At 38.2% G+C, this 19102-nt stretch overlaps 1 protein-coding gene across 1 annotated transcript in view; it reads right to left on the bottom strand.

Annotated features, from left to right (window-relative positions):
* Positions 1–19102, bottom strand: part of SCUBE1 (signal peptide, CUB domain and EGF like domain containing 1) — a 226743-nt gene that overhangs the window by 33239 nt on the left and 174402 nt on the right. The window contains exon 8 of the mRNA XM_083366376.1: positions 1222–1344. Within this exon, the coding sequence (XP_083222502.1) occupies positions 1222–1344 (123 nt within the window). The remainder of the gene's footprint in view (positions 1–1221; positions 1345–19102) is intronic.

Below are 19102 nucleotides of genomic sequence, written 5' to 3'. Positions count from 1 at the left end.
TGCATTTTGAGTCCTCGGCAACTGGCCCACACTTACAGATATTTGCAGTATCCCACGGCCACATGACCATGATACTGTCAACCTCCAGCTCGAATATCCAAATAAAAAGACCAGGGTTACTTCCATTTCTGAAAAGCTTACTGGTTTATTGAATACATGGCATGGTAAAGGCGAAGGAAAACTAACTCTAAAATCTGACCATAGCATATAACAATGACATTCCCAGCCCAACCCCTCAGATTTCCACATAGCTCATGTAAACAATTACTCTTTGTTATGAGACCCATCTGTTATCTTCTTCACACCTACTGGAATGTCCTTGAAAAGTTTCCAGACAGCTTTGTCTCAGCAAACTTTCGAAGAACAGGAAAGGTTTTGTTTCTCCAACTTACCCAGATGAAAGCCTCATCTCTCTCCCCTCCCCCCCAACTCTAATGGAAAGACGAAAACAAAGAGGCATGTAGTTGCCAAATTTTCACTCTTGACAGATACACAATGTTTTTGCCAGAAACGAAAACGAAAACAAAACAAAAATGTCCCATAACGCACAATGGGTTTGCTTAATGACTGTGGTGTTCACTTAACACCCATCATAAAAAAAGTTGAGCACAGTCACGTGATGACCTGTTTAACGACCTTCATGACAACCACAATTGTAATCTCTCTTCTGTCCATAGCTCATCTCTTAGGTAAAGAAAACAACTTCAAATGCTATTTCAATCAATCTTTGTCAGCATAATCCAGTAATGGCAACCAACTATAACTATTTTCTTCTTTTAAGCCTGGTCAACAAGACCATTTTAGAAATCTTCTTTAACCCCTTATGAAAATCCCAGAAGTAATTTGCTGAACATATGAATTTTAAAGTGAAAATCCTTCAGAACTTTAACAGAGGGTTTTTTTCATAACAATAAGTAAAATTTATCCTTTTGTCATTTCTAAAAAATAGTCCTTCCATTTTTCCTCTTCCTCTGGCTCTAGTGTCTAGCCTTCAAGGTCTCCATACACACACACACACACACACAAACACACAGACACAGACACAGACAGACAGACACACACACACAGACACACAGACACACACACACACACAGACAGACACACACAGACACACACACACACACACACACATATTAAAAAACAGGAAAACTTTGATAGGCACTCACTGCCATCACTATGTAAGAAGAAAGAAAGGAATTAAGGTTTAATTTAAGCAATTACCTTGGCAGGTTCGTTCATCCGTTAGTAATTTGTAGCCCTTTTGGCAGCTGCATTCAAAGCTTCCCACTGTGTTTCTGCAGAAGTGGTCACAGCCACCATTGTTCACCAGACATTCATCTATATCTGTCAGAAACAGCAGGTGAAGAAACAGAACATGAGATCAGTCTTGTATTTCTAAGAGAAATTCCCTAGGAATATTGTATGTCATCCTAAATTTTGAGAAACAGGAAGATTTCATTTGAGTGAAGATTCCCATACCTGCCCACAGTGGAAGAAAAAAACATTTGAACAGAGCAGAATATTTGTGCAGAAAAGAGCGGTTCAACATCAACTTTTCCCCAGTGGTCCAGGTAAGATGGAAAATATACGTATTGAAGAAAGCAAGTGAAGAGTAGGTAAACTGCAGTTGTGCAGTCACATTCCACTTTGTGTGAAGATTGCTTCAGCCTTTTCAAGTGTGTTCATGTGTCTTATACAGTGAAAATTGTTCAGTTAATATATATTGGAAACTTCTATCAATATCTTCCTCTTCAAGATGTTTCTCTCCCTTTAGTGTAGAATGTATTCCAGAAAATCTTCCCTAGCTACTTGGAAACTTTTTCCTCTCACCTTTTCCATGATTTAATCTCAATTCTTTCATGTCTGTCAACTATTCTGTCCAAACTAGCCACCTTTTCTTGCTTATCAGGACCTTTGCATTGGCTTTGGTCCTGCCCAAATTCCTTGCCTTTCTGTCACCCATCCCATTTAGTTTAATTAGCAAAGAAAGACTCCTGGTTCATTTCTTTTTCCAAGAGTATACTTTACTGAGAACAAAGCGGTTGCAGATTAGACCAGGCAGAATCTGTTCCCTTGGCATGAAAACAATGCAATTAACTTTCCCTTTTCCCTTTGGCACCCCTCTATTATCAGTCAATGTCCAACTAAAAGTTCTCTGGTTGTTTTGGAAATGGATCTTGGTTTGTGTCTTTCCCATCTACATTCCTTTTGCTGACCTTGTGCTTGATCGGTGCTCCTCATAGTCAAGGCCGGCTCTGTTTCAAACTCACCTACCCCTAACCACCCACATTTCAATCTCTCCTCCTCCCGCCATTGCTGATGTCAAACTGGCAAGATGCAGTACGAAGCAAGCAGCAGAATGACTCCTATGACACCTTTCCTTAAAGATCTCTTGGGCTGTGTACCTTCATGTTTTGTTGGAATAGGCATTTTGACTCTTCTAAAGTTTTCCTGATTTGTCCTCCCTCTGTCCTTTCTATCTTTCCTGCTGTTCTGAAATATTCAGTGGATACTTTTTTTCCCACCATCTTTTTAATGTTCTCACAAGAATACATTCTTATCTCCACTACTGGAGTTTTCCCTATGTCAAAGTGTAAACCAGTGGTGGGATTCAGCCAGTTTGTACCAGTCTGGCAGAACCGGGAACTAGTTGCCCAGGCCCAGAGTGGACTTCCAGAAGTGCCATCCACACAGAGAACCGGTTGTTCACATACCGTATTTGAATCCCATCACTGGTGTAAATTGCAACTCCTTAGGGTTGCAATGATTGGTTATTGGTTTTAAAATTTACCGAGGAAGGATGTCCATCAAGGCAAAGGTGTAATTATTATGAAGTTTTGCATTTTTCATACGTCATTAACGGGATTCTGGTATAGAGATGAATTGCTATTTGTTTTTTTAATGATTCAGCAGCTATGTTGCTTCTGCGCTAGTATCGGTGCTGCTATATTGAAGGCAATCAAATAGATTATCTGAGATGATTTCATCGTATGAATCACACTTGGGGGATGGCATAATCTTTAAATAATAGGAACTGGAGTCTGGCTAAAATTTCAGTAAATTCCCATCAAGCTCTATATATTCTTCTTTTCACATTCAGCACTTAACATGTAGACTTTTAAGAGAGAAGAATTCATTAATTAATTGTACAGTGTCAGAAATCAACTAAGCATACCAAAACCTAGAATCTAATTGGCTCAATTAATTACAAAGTGATTACACTTTTATAGCTAGCACTGTGAGTTTAACTGCATAACTAGCTGCAAATATTGAAACTAACTTAGCAGTCTATTAGTTTGTTTCTGCCAAAAGTGTTTTCCATTTTCTCTTACCAATTTCACATGGAAAATGTAAAAAGAGGCAATATTTGCTTTCAAAATTTAGAAAAACTAAATTCAATTTTTCTTTCTTATTTAGTAAATTCTACATTTTCTTTGAATTTAGTCAAATTTTGAATTTTTGTTATTACAGGATGCCCCATCCAAAGCATCTGAATCTTAGTTTATTGGAGTGAAACTGAGATCTCAGTAATAAAATGGAAGGAACAATACAGTTATACAGAAATCTAAAATCAATAAATAAAACATGAAAAAATGTAGCTATATTTTTTAAAAACAAAATAAATAAATATTTGAATGTCTGATGGACAAAAATACTTGAGGCAACCTTTTTATTTATTTATTTATTTATTTATTTTATTAGACTTATATACCGCCCTTCTCTCATAGGACTATTTTCAATTATTAAAATAGAATGTTAGTCACCTTTTTAACATGATTTTTATTGAAAACATTTAAAGAAAGATAAAAACAAGAGAAAAGGCAAAGAAAGAAAGCATAGAGAAAGCAAAAAGTGCAAGAATAGAAAAAAGAAAGAGAAAAGAAAGAAGTAAGTTACAAAGATGTGGCTTCACATAAGTACAATTATATTTTAACCTCTCTCTTTCAAGTTACATCATAATACTCTTCTTTTGATAATCCATCCTGTCTCATCATCAAAGACATAAATCACAAGTTCATTTTTTAATTTTTACCCAAAAAAATCCACAAGAAGTTTCCAGTCATGACTAAATGTCAGAATGTTATCTACTTGAAGAGAAGATGCCTTTCACACATTGAATACGGTTTGATATGATGGTTTAATACAGGCAGTCCTCAACTTACGACCACAATTGAGCCCACATTTCTGTTGCTGTGAAATATTTGTTAAGTGAAGTTGCCCCATTTTACAACAACAGTTGCCGCAGTAGTTAAATGAATCACTGCAGTTATTAAGTTAGTGTCGTGGTTTTTAAGTGAATCTGGCTTTCCCATTGAATTTGGCTGTAAGAAATTCACAAATGTGATCACATGACCCTGGGACACTGCAACCATCATAACTGTGAGTCAGTTGCCAAGTGTCTGAATTTGGATCACATGACCATGGGGATGCTGCAATGGTTCTAAGTGTGAAAAATGGCCATAAGGCACTTTTTCAGTGCCGTTGTAACTTTGAATCGTCACTAAATGAACTGTTGTACGCCAAGGACTACCTGTATAAGAAGAGCTTAACTTCATAAGAAGATAACCATAAGGATTTCTCCTGATTCCAGGAGAGCAACAAAGTTCCCTCATTAAGGATCTTTATAACATATACCTTGTTCTATTAACAATTTGCTTGGATAGCAGGATCTTGTTCTAACAAAATATACAATTTTAATTAACAAGAGAAGGGAGATTAATTTGGTTAAAGAGTAAGCAGTAATGTATATTTCCTACTTTGACCAAGTATACGAGTAGTATATCTACTACTGACTGTTTACATGAACTAACAGGAGTAAAAATGGAATAGCATTAACACTCTTTAGTGCTGTATTAAGCAGAAACTCAAGAATGAGGGTAAGATTGGAAAGGGACCAAGTTATTTGTTGGTTTAAATTCTAAGAACTGATGAATCCTAGAATCCTAATTTGAAGAATCCTAATTTGCATCCTGAACAAGACAAGTCAACTCTGTTAGTTGGAAAAACATTGAGAGCAACATAAATAATTCTTTGCCTTAGTTCTCACTGTATTTCTTTTTATCTCAGTTGCACGACTGACAAGGTTTGTGAAAATAATGTCTCTGTGGAAGACAAGTATGGTTGCATTTTATTGAAAGATGATGAGTTTCAAGGGAATCAACCCTTAGCAAGTCAATTGCCTCTTTTATTTTTCTTTCCACAAATATAAATAACATATTTAAAATGGACACATGAAAATACCACATGACTCTTACTCTTGAAAAGAATGAAGCTCATTTTTCTTTATACAGCCTGGTATGCAATATATCAAGTATATCATTCAGTGGGATGTGTGTTTATTTTACTGAATCTCTACGCTGCCCCACTTCTTTAGGACTCTTGGAACTACAGTATGTGTAATTGGTTATTGTTTTCATTAAAAACCCATGTTTATAGATATACATGTCTTGTAAATGGAATAGTCAGAAAACACACTCCTATGACTCATTCACATACACATCACCAAATTGTAACAACAGCTGATCAGATTCACCAGTTCACTTCATATCTTCTATGATTCCTAATGTCCAGGTCATGTTGGCTTGCCACTTGTTGGGAAACCTACCAGCATCAAGCAAGGATTGAAGGTATGAGTTAAATGTTTAAAAGAGAAGGAGATACAAAATGTACTTGGTGAATCACTGCATTTATGAACACTTGAGCTTTGAAAAAATACTATTGGGCTGTTCGTGCCTTATGCTGAATTAATATACAAGTTTATGTTCAGTGATGGATATATGCATTGCAAATGTTACAGGAAAGAGCAGAATAACAACAAAACCACAGATTCTAATCTAATATGACTCAAGTTATATTCTGTTGCTTCCAAAGGCTCAGTCAGGATGATATAAAGTCTACATGTTTTAAGATAAGTTGAATGGCTGAGCACAGGCAAGTAGAAATTTACAGCAACTTCTGTATTGTAACTGATGCAATTTCTTAAATGTGTGGATGCTAATGAATTGTAAAACAATTTTCATTTCTTAGTAGATTTTCGGAACTATCTATTTTCATCAAAGAATATAGTATGTGTCTTCTTCTCTCTGCTGTTGTGAAAGCACAATACATTTACAACTTTCACTGTTAACTTAGTAATGTATTTCCATAATTCTTTTTAGAGACATTTTGGTTTCATAACTGAAATGATTGAAGCTGTGATTTAAAGTGAAAGAGCAAGGAAAGGAAAGGAAAGGACAGGACTTCTTTCTGATAATTATACTTCTCAAAGAACTTCCTTTTCTCTAAACTACATTTCAAAGAATACTTAATGGCTGTATTGCATAAAAAAGAGACAGGGAGAGGAAGAGAATGGTTGTTAATTGAATCTCAACTCCATTTGCTAAACAAATTTTTCTACAGAGGTTTAGGACATGGGCATGAGCAGCAAACAAAATGATGGTGTGCAGGGTGACTCTTCTGCAACTGAGACATTAGACATAAGGGGAATTATCATCTTCATCGGGGGTCCCCAATCCCTGGGTCATGGACTAGTACTGGTCTGTGGCCTGTTAGGAACCAGGCCACACTGATCGAGGTGAGCAGTAAAACCATCCCTTCCCTTGGAAAAAGTGTCTTCCTTGAAACTAGTCTCTGGTGCCAAAAAGGTTGGGGACCACTGATGTACATGATCACTTAGTTCCTCCAGTCCCTTAGAGCTGCATTAAGAGTGGCCTTCCTTATTTACCACTCTGTGTTCTACTTAGTATCTGTAAAATAACATGCTAAAACCCCCCAGAGATTTTGGGAAAGAGAGAAAAAAACATGAGTAAACTTAAGAGGAAGAGCATAAAGGGGAAAAAAATTGTGCTAAGCCAAAACTTCCCATACAATTTTTTTTTACATGTAAATAGACCACAGGTGGATACAGAGCAAAGAACCAACCAACCAAACAAACAAAACAGCACGATCTAAAAATGAAATAGTTTTAAAAAATCCAAACCAAATCTTAAGTAGGGTGAAAATTAGATTTGAAAGCACTGTCCAAATGGCACAGAACATACACCAATTCTTTTAGTCATATTTGTAGCCTGAGCGATGCTGTAAGTCAGGGGTCCCCAATCCCTAGTCTGTGGACTGGCACTGGGCCAAAGCATGCCAGAAATCAGGCCACGCAAACAAGCAAAGCCCCATTTGCAGCACGTGAGTTTACACCCCTTCCAGTCCACGGAAAAGCTCTCTCCCACGGAACTGGTCCCTGATGCCCAAAAGATTGGGGGCTGCTGCTGTTAGGGCTTAGTCAGGCCCTTGCAGGTGAGAATAAATTTCTCCCTATAAATCACAATAATTGTTGGGGTTCATTGTCAGATGGCTGCAAACATAGGAAGGAAGCTTTTGATTCTTTATCTTCCTTAAAACAAAAACAAACAAAAAACCTTCCAGGTCGGAGATATAGATATTATTATCTTGAATCCCAGAAAAATACTTTTACAAATTAAAATAAACAGTGATAGTTTCTGTCGATACAGATTACTGAAACATTTATTCTGTTCAGAATGCACGACATCGTACCATGAACAAGTACTATGTAAAGTATAACATATATGTAAAGTTATCTCGTTTAATTTATAATTACACTGAACAGGGTCACATCTTTGAGTCCATCTAGCAGGTTTGGTTGCTGCTGCATTTAAGTAATGTCAAGGAATGAGGGTGATCGTTTGGGTCTGGTCTTATTTCATACTTCAGCCAGTACAAAAATCACCTCATTGGCGAAATGGGTGACATATAAATTTAATGAATAAAATGAAATAAAATAAAAATGTTTAGTTATTAGTCTCCTTCAAGGAATTAAGAATTTTCTTGAATTGCCTTGTGCTTTTAAAGCAACATTCAACTGAACCTTTTTCATGCGATATCAACTTTAGTTTAAACAGCATACAAAAGGGAGGTACTCTTCTAGCTTGTATATTAAAAGCCTAAAATTTACCTATGGAACCAGTGTCCCAGAGAGTTGGTGGGTTCCCAGTATTCCAGATAAGACTGGAGAACAATTGAATAGGCTTTAATATTAATTCCTGCGTTGAGCAGGAGGCTGGACCTGATGGCCTTAAGGCAGTGATGGGATTCAGCTGGTTTGCACCACTTCAGCAGAACTGGTAGCTAATTTTTCGTTGCCCAGGCCCAGAATGGACTTGTGGAAGCAGCATCCACACAGACAACCGGTTGTTCACATATTTGAATCCCACCACTGCTTTTAGGGCCATCCCAACTTCACGTCTCTGTGATTCTTTGAGATGCAATCCAATCTTATAGGCAATATCAACACTGAGGAAACCATAGGAAAAGACTACAAGAAACAGAATAAACCATAAGTATCAGACTTTTAAAACTGCTAACAAATATATGTAAAATTAGAGATAATTAGAGATGGTACAAGAGTCATATTCCTCATTTTACTTTACACAGGGGTTTTTAGGCTTGATCACTGTAAACCTTTTAGTTTTATAAATAAGATTCAGGAAGAAAAACCAGGTTTTATACAGCACTTCTCTTCATGAGGTGACTTTTCTTCCTAAAATTCACTATGATAACAAAATCTTGTGAAATACCTCTGTTGCAAAAAGTTCAAGTGTCATGGTTCCGACAGATGAAACTCTTCAAAGAGCTTCGAGGCACTGTTTACCTTAAAGAATCTTTATTTGAGTAGCATAGCATCGGCACTAACACAATTGAAGCAAAAAACTGAGTTCCCTTCCCCTGAGCACATAGTATCAAAGCACAATTCCCTCCTCCAGTTAACAGTCATAAATCACATTCCCCAATTACTTTGAAAGGAAGGCTTCCCCTCCAGCTCTCCAGCCCACCAATTCTTTATCGTCTCTTATTTTAATAACCTTGGTTCTCACACTAGGTTCAGTATTATTATGTCTAGCTAGACTCTCATGCACATTCCCCTCCCCTCCCCAGCATCATCTAACTCTAAAAGCAAAAAGAAGAAAATGGTTGCATCTCCATCTGTTGTCAGTGCAAAAATATCTGATGTTAGCAGCATTGCAGATACTAGATCAGGTGTCGGGTTAAAATGTCTATCAGCTCCAGTTAGTGATGCCCAACAAGAATTGCAACCGAGCAATGATTTGAATGACCACAACCTACTTCTTGGTAACCTAGAAAAATGTGGAATAGATGCATCACCACCAGATGGGTTTGTAATTGGCTGACAAATGAAACTCAATGTGTAGTCCTCAATGGAATTATATCTACATAGAGAGAAGTAAGCAGTGGAGTATCCCAGGATTCTGGTATTCTTCAATATCTTCATATATGATCTAGATGAGAGAATAGAAATTTGCAGACAACGCTAAGCTGGCATGAATAGCCAACAACCTAGAATAGAATCTCAAGACCCCAAAAGATCTTGACATGCTTGAACACTGGGCCCTTGTTCTGTTCCAGCCTACGAATGGCCCTGTTTGTGTGTCAGGGACAACCCCTTTTTCCTTTTAACAATCAATAGGCTGGAAAAAACCCAACCCAAATTTATTTACAGTTCCAAATAATAAAGTCTTTCAAACAAAAAAGCAGCAGAATATTTTCTTCAACCAAAAATACATGATTCAAAACATCCAACAAGAGTCAAACAAGAGTCAAACAGATTAGCAAGAACAGACCAGGATTCTCTTTGAATATCTCTGAATGGTTGCCTTCAGCAACCAGCCCCACCCACACATTCCCTTTTTATTATCTGTCCCAAGGTGTGGCTTCTCAATGCCTTCTCCTCCTTTCACTGAGTTGCCTCATTGATTTTCTCTGCTCTACTCTGCTGGATTGCCTTCTGCTTCTAGCGTCTCTGAACAGATTCAGCTGTGACTCCTCTGAGTCTGACACCTCCTCCTCACACAGCTGAGCCTCATGAGGAACATGACTGGAGGGGCCAGGCTGAGAGTCCTGCAGTGCATTAGATCCTCCCTCTGACACCGAAGGCTCTCCAAACCCCTCCTCTTCCTCCTCCTCCTCAGATTCCTCAGACTCAGCTGCTGGGAGCACATGCCAACACTGAATCACAACAGCCCTATCTAACAAAATGAAATTCAATGTAGATAAAAATAAGGTTTTACACTTAGACAAGAAAAACCAAATGTACAGGTACACACTATGTGAAGCTTGGCTTAATGCCAGTAACTGTGACAGGGACCTTGGAGTCCTAGTGTACAATCACTTAAGTATGAGCCAACAGTGTGTGGCATTAGCCCAAAAAGCCAATGCAATCCTAGGCTGCATTAATAGAGGGATAGAATCAAGATCACATGAAGTTCTAGTACCGCTTTACAAAGCCTTGGTAAATCCACACTTGGAATATTGCATCCAGTTTGGGTCACCATGATATAAAAAAGAAGTTGAGACTCTGGAGTGCAGAGAGGAGCAACAAAGATGATTAGAGGGCTGGAGGCTAAAACATACGAAGAACAGTTGCAGGAATTGGGTATGCCTAGTCGAGTAAGAGAAGGACTAGGGGAATCATGATAGCAGTGTTCCAATATTTGAGGCAGTCAACCTATTTTCCAAGGCATCAGAGGGCAGGATAAGAAATAATGGATGGAAACTAACCAAAGAGAGACACAATCTAGAACTAAGGAGAAATTTCCTAACAGTGAGAGCAATCAATCAATGGAATGGCTTGCTTTCAGAAGTTGTGAGTGCTCCAACACTGGAGGCTTTCAAAAAGAGATCAGACAGCCATTTGTCTAAAATGGTACAGGGTTTCTTGCTCGAGCAGGGGTTGGATTAGAAGACCTCCAAGGTCCCTTCCAACTCTGTTATTCTGTGTTCTAGATTCTAAGGCAGGAAGTGAGACAAACAGTGGCCTGCCTCTGAGTCACCATGATGGGAAACAGAGCATCACTTTCTCACCACAAAGACAGAACTGGCAGAGTGACTTGAGAAGGAGTCTGAAGTGAATCAAGTAGAAAGTACCCTTCTGTTGACTAGATATTAATATACTGTCTTGCTACAGCATGGTATTAAGTCTATGAACTTGTGGAGAGTCAGGTATAAGCTCCCTCTCAGTCCTGTCAGGAAGCCATGGAAATTTCATGGAAGTGATCCAGTGGAATTCACAGGATGACTTTGGGACATTCCCTCTCTTTCAAAGCAATTAACTTGACTGAGGTTTTTTCCCCCTGAGGAATCCAAATAAGCTGGCATGAATGTCAAGGAAGACAAGCTAGATATAAATCTAACAAGCAAGAAGTTAATCAATCCAAACTTCCCAAAGGGTATAATCTTAGGTTACAAAGAGCACTGTTTCTTTTCTTTTTCTTTTAAATACAGTTGCCAAACAAGACTAAATAAGCTGAAGATGGACTCCAGCACAAGTCCAAAAGCTCGGAAGACTCAACCTAAATTGGCCCTGGTCACCGGCCCAGATTCGATCTTGTAAATAAGCCGTGTACATTTTGGAGAAATAAGTTTGGAGTTTTGAAAACCCGATTCCCGTAAAATGACTGAGCTGAATATAAATGCTGTTGAGCACAGAAGGGGTGAGACAGGTAGCAACACATTTCTTCTTTTTATTCATTATCTTTGCAGTTACCTGAAGAAGCAAGCTCTCAAATACAAGCAATAATCTGTCACATACAGATTCAGATGTCACCATCTTCCTCTGGGACCATATCCCCTTTTAACACTATCCACCAAGTAATCGATTTTTATAAGGTCTTCAGTGCTACCAAGAAATCAATCTTCTTGCAAGACCTCTTTTTTTTTTAAAAAAAAATACAGATAGATTTATAAGAAAAAAAGATATATATATATATATATATATATATATATATATATATATATATATATATATATATATATATATATATATATATATATATATATATATATATATATATATATATATATGTTTTCTGAGGTTTTCGCGGGTGCCTGTATGTGGATCCTTGGTTTTTCGGGTTTTTCCCCGCGTAGAACTAGAGGTGTAGGCGCAACGTTTCGACGGAATCCCATCCGTCATCATCAGGCTTTAGCTTCCTTCTTCTGGGAGAAGCATGTGGCAGAAGAGGAACAAACAGCCACATGCTTCTCCCAGAAGAAGGAAGCTAAAGCCTGATGATGACGGATGGGATTCTGTCGAAACGTTGCACCTACACCTCTAGTTCTACGCGGGGAAAAACCCGAAAAACCAAGGATCCATATATATATATATAAACACTTAACTATAAATGCCGAGCATCAACCCATGATTGCAAATGGTAAGGTAAAAAAAGACTTCCTTACTTTGACCCGAAGTATTGGGGATCACATCCAGTCGTTTTCTTGGCAAATTTGCCATTGTTAGTTTATTTTTTATGATTACCAGAAAAATAAACAAAAAACAGAATGATCAGCAAAAGGTCTATTGCCCAAAGGACAGGGACCCCAGGTTTTCCTGGTTTCTACCACTGATGAACTTTGGAGGAGGTGGCTTTTCATAGTCAAAGACTTCTCTTCCACAGTAATGCCAATGGAAATAAAGAGACATATAATTGTATCTCCCTGTCTCTTTTGCTCTTGTTCTGTTCCAGCCTATGACCAGCCCTGTTGGAATGTCAGGGACAACCCCTTTGTTATATTCAATAGGCTGGAATTAAGCCAACAAAATTTATTTACAAAAACTAAATCAAACAGTTCAAAACAGAGTAAAACAAATACAGACCGAGACTATATCAGAAGCTCTGCAAACGGTTGCCTTCAGCAACCAGCACCTCCCACACATTCCCCTTTTAAACAACAGTCTCAGGGCGTGGCTTCTCTTTGCCTCCTTGTGCCTCATTGCTTTTCTTTGTTCACTTCTGCTTGTCTGCCTCCTGCTTTGAGCGTCCTTGAACAAAGCCAGCTGTGGATTGTCTTCCTCTAATCTTTCAGGCTCACACAGCTGGGTCTGAGGAGGAACAAGACGGGAGGGGCCTGGCTGAGAGCTCTGCGATGCATCTGCAACCAAAGGCTCTCCAAACCCCTCCTCCTCCTCCTCCTCAGAATTGTCCGATTCAGCTGCCGAAACCACAGGCTGACGCTGAATCACAACAGCTCTCTCACACAGCACCATTATAAGAAAGCAGCTTACATAGTCTGCATTTCTGCAAGATGGTATTGCAAAACATATTGAACAACCCTGTGGACAGCAACCGTGTTTGGATGAGAAAGTTGTATGACTGAGAAAAAAAGGATGGTCCAATTGGAAGCCAAAATAAAGGAGCAAAAAAGCATTGGAAAGGCAGAGAACAAATTCAGTTTCCTTCGTGTTGCCTTTTTCTCAAAACACTGGCAGTAAGCACAATTGTCTTGTGCAAGGGAGGCAAGTTCTTGTAACTTTACACCCACACTCCCACTTTAGCTGATTATTTCGCTTCCTCGACCTTCTCTCTCTCCTTTCATAACCATTCTTAATATGTGGAAGAATTTTTTTTAAGTCTGAAGTCAATTTTTTGACATCTCTTTTTCAAACTATTTTTTCCATCCTTCTTCTACTGACCTTCGCTTTTCCAAATTTTATTTTGCTACATTTTTTTATCCTTTTAGCTGTTATAGTATCATAAGGACATAGAATCATCTTTACAGCTACCTTGTAAAGTTGAGTCTCTATACCTACCTTTGCTTCAGTCCCAGCTCTTTCTCTCACACATGCACACAGAGTCAATGCATTCAAGAATTTGAAAATACAAGTGGCATTTGTTGTTGCTGTTGTTGCATCTGAAAGCAAAACGGTAAGTAGGCAGTGTATTATGGAGCTGGGTGACCATGACAATGAGACAGAAAGAACAAGAACTGTTTGCTTAAAATAGCACCCAGTTAAGCAATCTCTCCATCCCTCCCTGGGCTAAATAACACATGAGAAAATTAAGAAGAGCTCATATATAGTGAAATGTGTTGAGGAAGTTGTACAAAATTTACTGAGATGTCTAAATAAGTACTGTATATATACTATCAATACATTTTTGTTTCAAATTTGCACTTGTTCTTGTTAAAGTATTAAACAGAAATATTATACAAGAGCGTATAGATAGTCCTTGTTTAATGACTGGTCAATTAACCTTTCAAAGTTATGATGGACTTCAAAAAAGCTTAAAAGCCACTCGAAGTTATGACGGACTTCAAACAAGCTAGTTACATCCAGTGCACTTATGACTGGATGCATGCCCTGTGGTCATGTGACTGTGATTTGCAACAAAAAACCCACCCATTGGATATGCCGGATTTGCTTAACGACCATGTGATTGCTTAATGATTTACTGAACAACTGTCGTTAAAAAAAAAGTCATAAAATTGAGTTAGGTCCCATGGTGACCCACTTAATGATCACAATGAGTTATGACCAAACATCCAGGTTAATTGTGGTCATGATACAAGCACCACCTATAACCTTGAAAAAAATAATTATGCCCTGTTTTAATCAATGACAAAACTCTAGATTATTGAAATTATCAATTAATAAAATATTATTGAAAGTCTTTGAGTTCTAAAGTTCACATTTCTTGATATGCATATTACGGTAGATCTACAGGATTGAGGAAAATTCTCTCAAGAAGGAATAACAAACCATCCCTCAAGCATCGAAATACCAAAAGCTGAGTTTTGGTTCAAAAAAAATAATCTGTTCAGATTATTGAGATTTATTAGAAAAGCAAAATATTTTTCTGGATTGAAATGTGCTCTTAGCTGCTAAGAATAAAGAGAACTGAGCTACAGATACTTTGCTTACTTTTAATCCTAAAATATTAATTAGTGCGTCTGAATGTAGTTTGCATTCCCAGGAGGGAAGTCTTGCATTCCAGAGGCAACAAAGCTTAGATAGTTTGATCAGGAGAAGGAGAGCTAAGAAGGATTCTCCCTAGCAATTTTCAGAGTATATCGATGGTGATGCAAATACTTGCTTTAGTTTGGCAAAATTTCTGTCTAGAGGTGAGGAACAACAAAAGACATTGCTCAGAAGTAACTTCACATGTCTTTCTTGGTTTTTGGGCCGTGACAATTAGGGAACATAAGAATTTGGACTTGTTTCTTCCTTTCCTAATTCAAAATTTTCTGAAAGACAGAGGAGGCTACTTAGGCTCCAATGCCAACTCACTCTGAGCTCCATTCTTAAATCTTATCCTATTAAATAAATATCCTGCTCTGATAGCTATATCAGTTGTGTCCAATGTAGTTCATGCTAAGCACAGTTTAAGAACAGATTCAGCACCTAGCATGAAAATTACACAGAAGTCAAGAATATGTAGATCATGGTTCTTAAGCTGGAAGTCCAGGCGTCTAGAGAAGTTGAAAGAATTATAAGTACCAGATACATCAATTGATTCTGAATCCTTTCCTGCTACTTTCCTCACTTTTTCCCTCTTTTCAACAATATACTATTTTCCCCCTCTTTTCAAGAATATGCAGGGTCATGAAGTTACCTTGCTGCAGGACCAACACAAAACAAGACCATCTCTTCAAAACACAATATCTGTAGGTAGCATACAAGTGATGGATTTAGCTACACAGCAAAAGATATGCCATTGGTGAATATTATGCTAATGGATCCCTGTTACCAGTGAGCTTGCATACAGATTCATAGGAATGATTAACCAACTTGAGGCAAAAGTAAAATAGACATAACAGCCCATTCTTGCATCTCGGCTCTTTGTGATTATATTGTATCGAAAAATTATAATACACGCACATAAGCAAACCCATAGCTCAGTGAAACGCGGAGCCATCCTGGAAACAGTGAGGGAACGGCCCCCACTGCCTTGTCCCTGGTCCAGAGACCCTCCTTCTGCCAGAGACCCTCAGATCTGTCCCACTTCTGCCCAGGCCCCCATATAGGCACCCTTGATGCGAACAATGTAGAGCTGGACACGCCCACCCAGTAGGCCATACGCACTCTAGCCACGCCCACCCAGTAGGCCACGCCCACCCTGACCATACCCACCCGGCCCCCTGAGGGCAACCGCAATGCTGATGCGGCCCTCAATGAAATTGAGTTTGACACCCCTGCTTTAGAGCAACTGTTTGCAACTATAGGTACATGGAACTTCTTTACATGGACCACAGGGAAGACAAAGACTAGGAAGAGGTAGACCCTGCAAACTCCTGGTATATGAGAAAGCAGCAAGGATGGGGCATTCTTTTATAATCCCATTAACACAAAAATAACACAGGAAGTTTTTAAGAAGAGATTGGACAACCATTTGTCTGAAATGATATAGGGTTTCCAGCCTGAGCAGAGGATTGGGCTAGAAGACCTCCAAGGATAGAGGAAATTTTAACTTTCCACTGGATTTATCTGACATTTTTCAAAACATATTCTGTAATACTATTTGGCTTTTGCAGCTCACTAGTGATTAGATTGAAAACAACAACTGTTTCCTATTCTGTCAGTCCTGCTTTTTGCTTTGAGGCCTGAAAAGATTTCCAATTTTTCATCCTGCACTGAAATGAGAAGGCTGTCTGGTTATCCTGGGATATGCAGCGTAATTGAAGCAAAATCCAATTCCAGTGATAACTCTAAAGTGGAAAAAAAACACAGGAAAACTCATTCATTATTTAAAGGAAGGGGAAGGGGGGGATGTTTTTTATTCACAATTTTAAATATCGTGGAATATTAAAGACCTGAAGCTGAATGCTTATACTGATTATGATATACCATAATTTCCATAAAATATTTCTTATCGGAGACAGTTGATGAATGAAAAATTACCTCTGGATAATGCTGTGTGCACTAATAAAATATATATTTGGATATAATACCACCACTTTAATATAAACTCCCTACTCCTTATAAGTTTACATAGAGTATACTTTGAACAAGAGTATGAAAGTAAGCATGAAAGTGAATGGAAAAATACAATTGGGGGGAAAACTGCCCCCACAACCCAACCCCAAAATGTCAATTTAGGCTGCTGTGAGAAGAAACCTGTTTAGTGGGACTCTAAATACTCATTCTCTCCCTGGATTTTTTGGAGTCTTACTAAAGCTCAATTAAATGAATCTTATAACTAAAAAAATTATAGTTTCCTCTGGTCTGATGTTAGACTGAATGTGAGACATTATTATTATGGATTGCTCCTCTAGTTTTGGTAAATATATTCAATTCCCTCCAGTTCTTCAAGATATTTAAGGTAATGGGCACACAGAGGCAATTCTGTTGGTTTTTACGTATTTTACACCTCTTTTTGAAACTTTTCATTAGTCTGAAATGACTGTAATATTTCATTTTCCTCTTATAAATTACTTCGGTTCAAGGATAGTAGCAAAATGAAATAAATAAATAATAGATTTCACTACATTACATATATTTTATTACATCCAAATAGTGATGGAAATGGAGCTGAAAAATTCTCTCATTTGGAACCATTCAGTAATTTCAGACTCTTTTGAAATATGAATATGCCGTATTTCCAAGAATGGTAAGCAAGGTTTTTTTCTTCCCTCAAATTGCTTCCCAATACAGAACAGCACAGCTCATCCCCCTTTACCACCTATTTGGACAAAGCACATATTGTCCTATATATATTTACACCAATGTAAGACCAGTGGTGAGTTTCAGCTGGTTTGCACCACTTTGGCAGAACCAGTAGCTAATTTTTTGTTGCCCAGGCCCAGAATGGACTTCCGGAAGTGGCATCCACACCGAGAACCGGTTGTTCACAAATTTGAATCCTACCACTGTGTAAGACCATCCCATCATAAAGACCATGTTGTTGTTGTTGGTGTGTAATCTTCTTTTGTTCCTCTGGTGAATGAATGGGCACCATAAAAGAAGTGAAAGATCAGCATTCAATCATACAGAATGACTACAGTTTAAAAATATAGTCTTGCCCCATTTTGGAGCTCACTTAAAAAATCCTGAAGATGATTTTCAGAAGAGTCTGCTTACTTACTAATAATAGATGTGGAAAAAGAAGACATGCCCATGCCCTAAACCAGAAAGTGTAAAAATTAAATATTCACTGCCCTGTGAACGTTCTCCCCAGATAAACATCACAGTCTTTGACTTTGACACCAATTAAAACCAACATAAATTAGGACTTCATACTACCTAAGTGTCATAGATAGAAGTACTGCATATGGAACTACAATGATCATTTGAAGAGATATTTTCTTTGTTGAAGGAAAAGAACATGGTATTAGAACAGTGGTGGGATTCAAATATGTGAACAACCGGTTCTCTGTGTGGGTGCCGCTTCCGGAAATCCATTCTGGACCTGGGCAACAAAAAAAATTAGCTACTGGTTCTGCCAAACTGGTGAGAACTGGCTGAATCCCACCACTGTATTAGAACCTAAGTGCACAGAACTTATATTGATGAAAAACTGGATAGCATAATTTATTTTTATTTTATTCCATTTATATCCCGCCCTTCTCCGAAGACTCAGGGCAGCTTACAAGCTTAGCAGTAGCCTTCATTCTATGTATATGCCTGCTTATTAGGGCTTTCACACACACCCCAAGCGGCATTATTAGAAAGTCAGCTTAATTGCCCCCAACAATCTGGGTCCTCATTTTACCTACCTCGGAAGGATGGAAGGCTGAGTCAACCTTGAGCCTGGTGGGATGCCAACCTGCACTAATTGCAGGCAGCTGGTGTTACTTAAGGAGGCATTAGCCCACTGCTCCACCAAGGCTCTTATAATGATAGAAATTGACCGAATTAGATCAATACATTCCCAATTTTAAATTTTCTCTGCTGTAATTTAGAGACTTAAGTGGCAGTGTACATCTACACTTGAAGATGTAAATAACCCACCTTGTTATTATATTATAATAAGAATTACTGTAAAAACTACAACAAATGTAACAAATGTTTACAAGCACAAATTCATACATAAGACACATAACATACAGAAATAATTTCCTCCAGAATTTGTGGATGCCCCATCACTGGAGGTTTTAAAGAAGAGACTGGACAACCATTTGCCTGGAATGGTATGGGATCTGCTACCATGGGCAAAGGGTTGGACTAGAAGACCTCCGAGGTTCCTTTCAAACCTCTTATTCTATTTCTAAATGCCTAAGTATAAATGGTCAATACATGGCAAAGCTCCCTGCCCATTGGTTGATAAAAGGAATGATTTGAGACCTGAGAATTAATAGGCAG

The sequence above is a fragment of the Vipera ursinii genome, assembly GCF_947247035.1.
Source record: "Vipera ursinii genome assembly, chromosome: 6".
NCBI lineage: Eukaryota > Metazoa > Chordata > Lepidosauria > Squamata > Viperidae > Vipera > Vipera ursinii.
The sequence above is the reverse complement of the archived record's forward strand: the minus strand, read 5'-3'. Positions and strand labels throughout refer to the sequence as shown.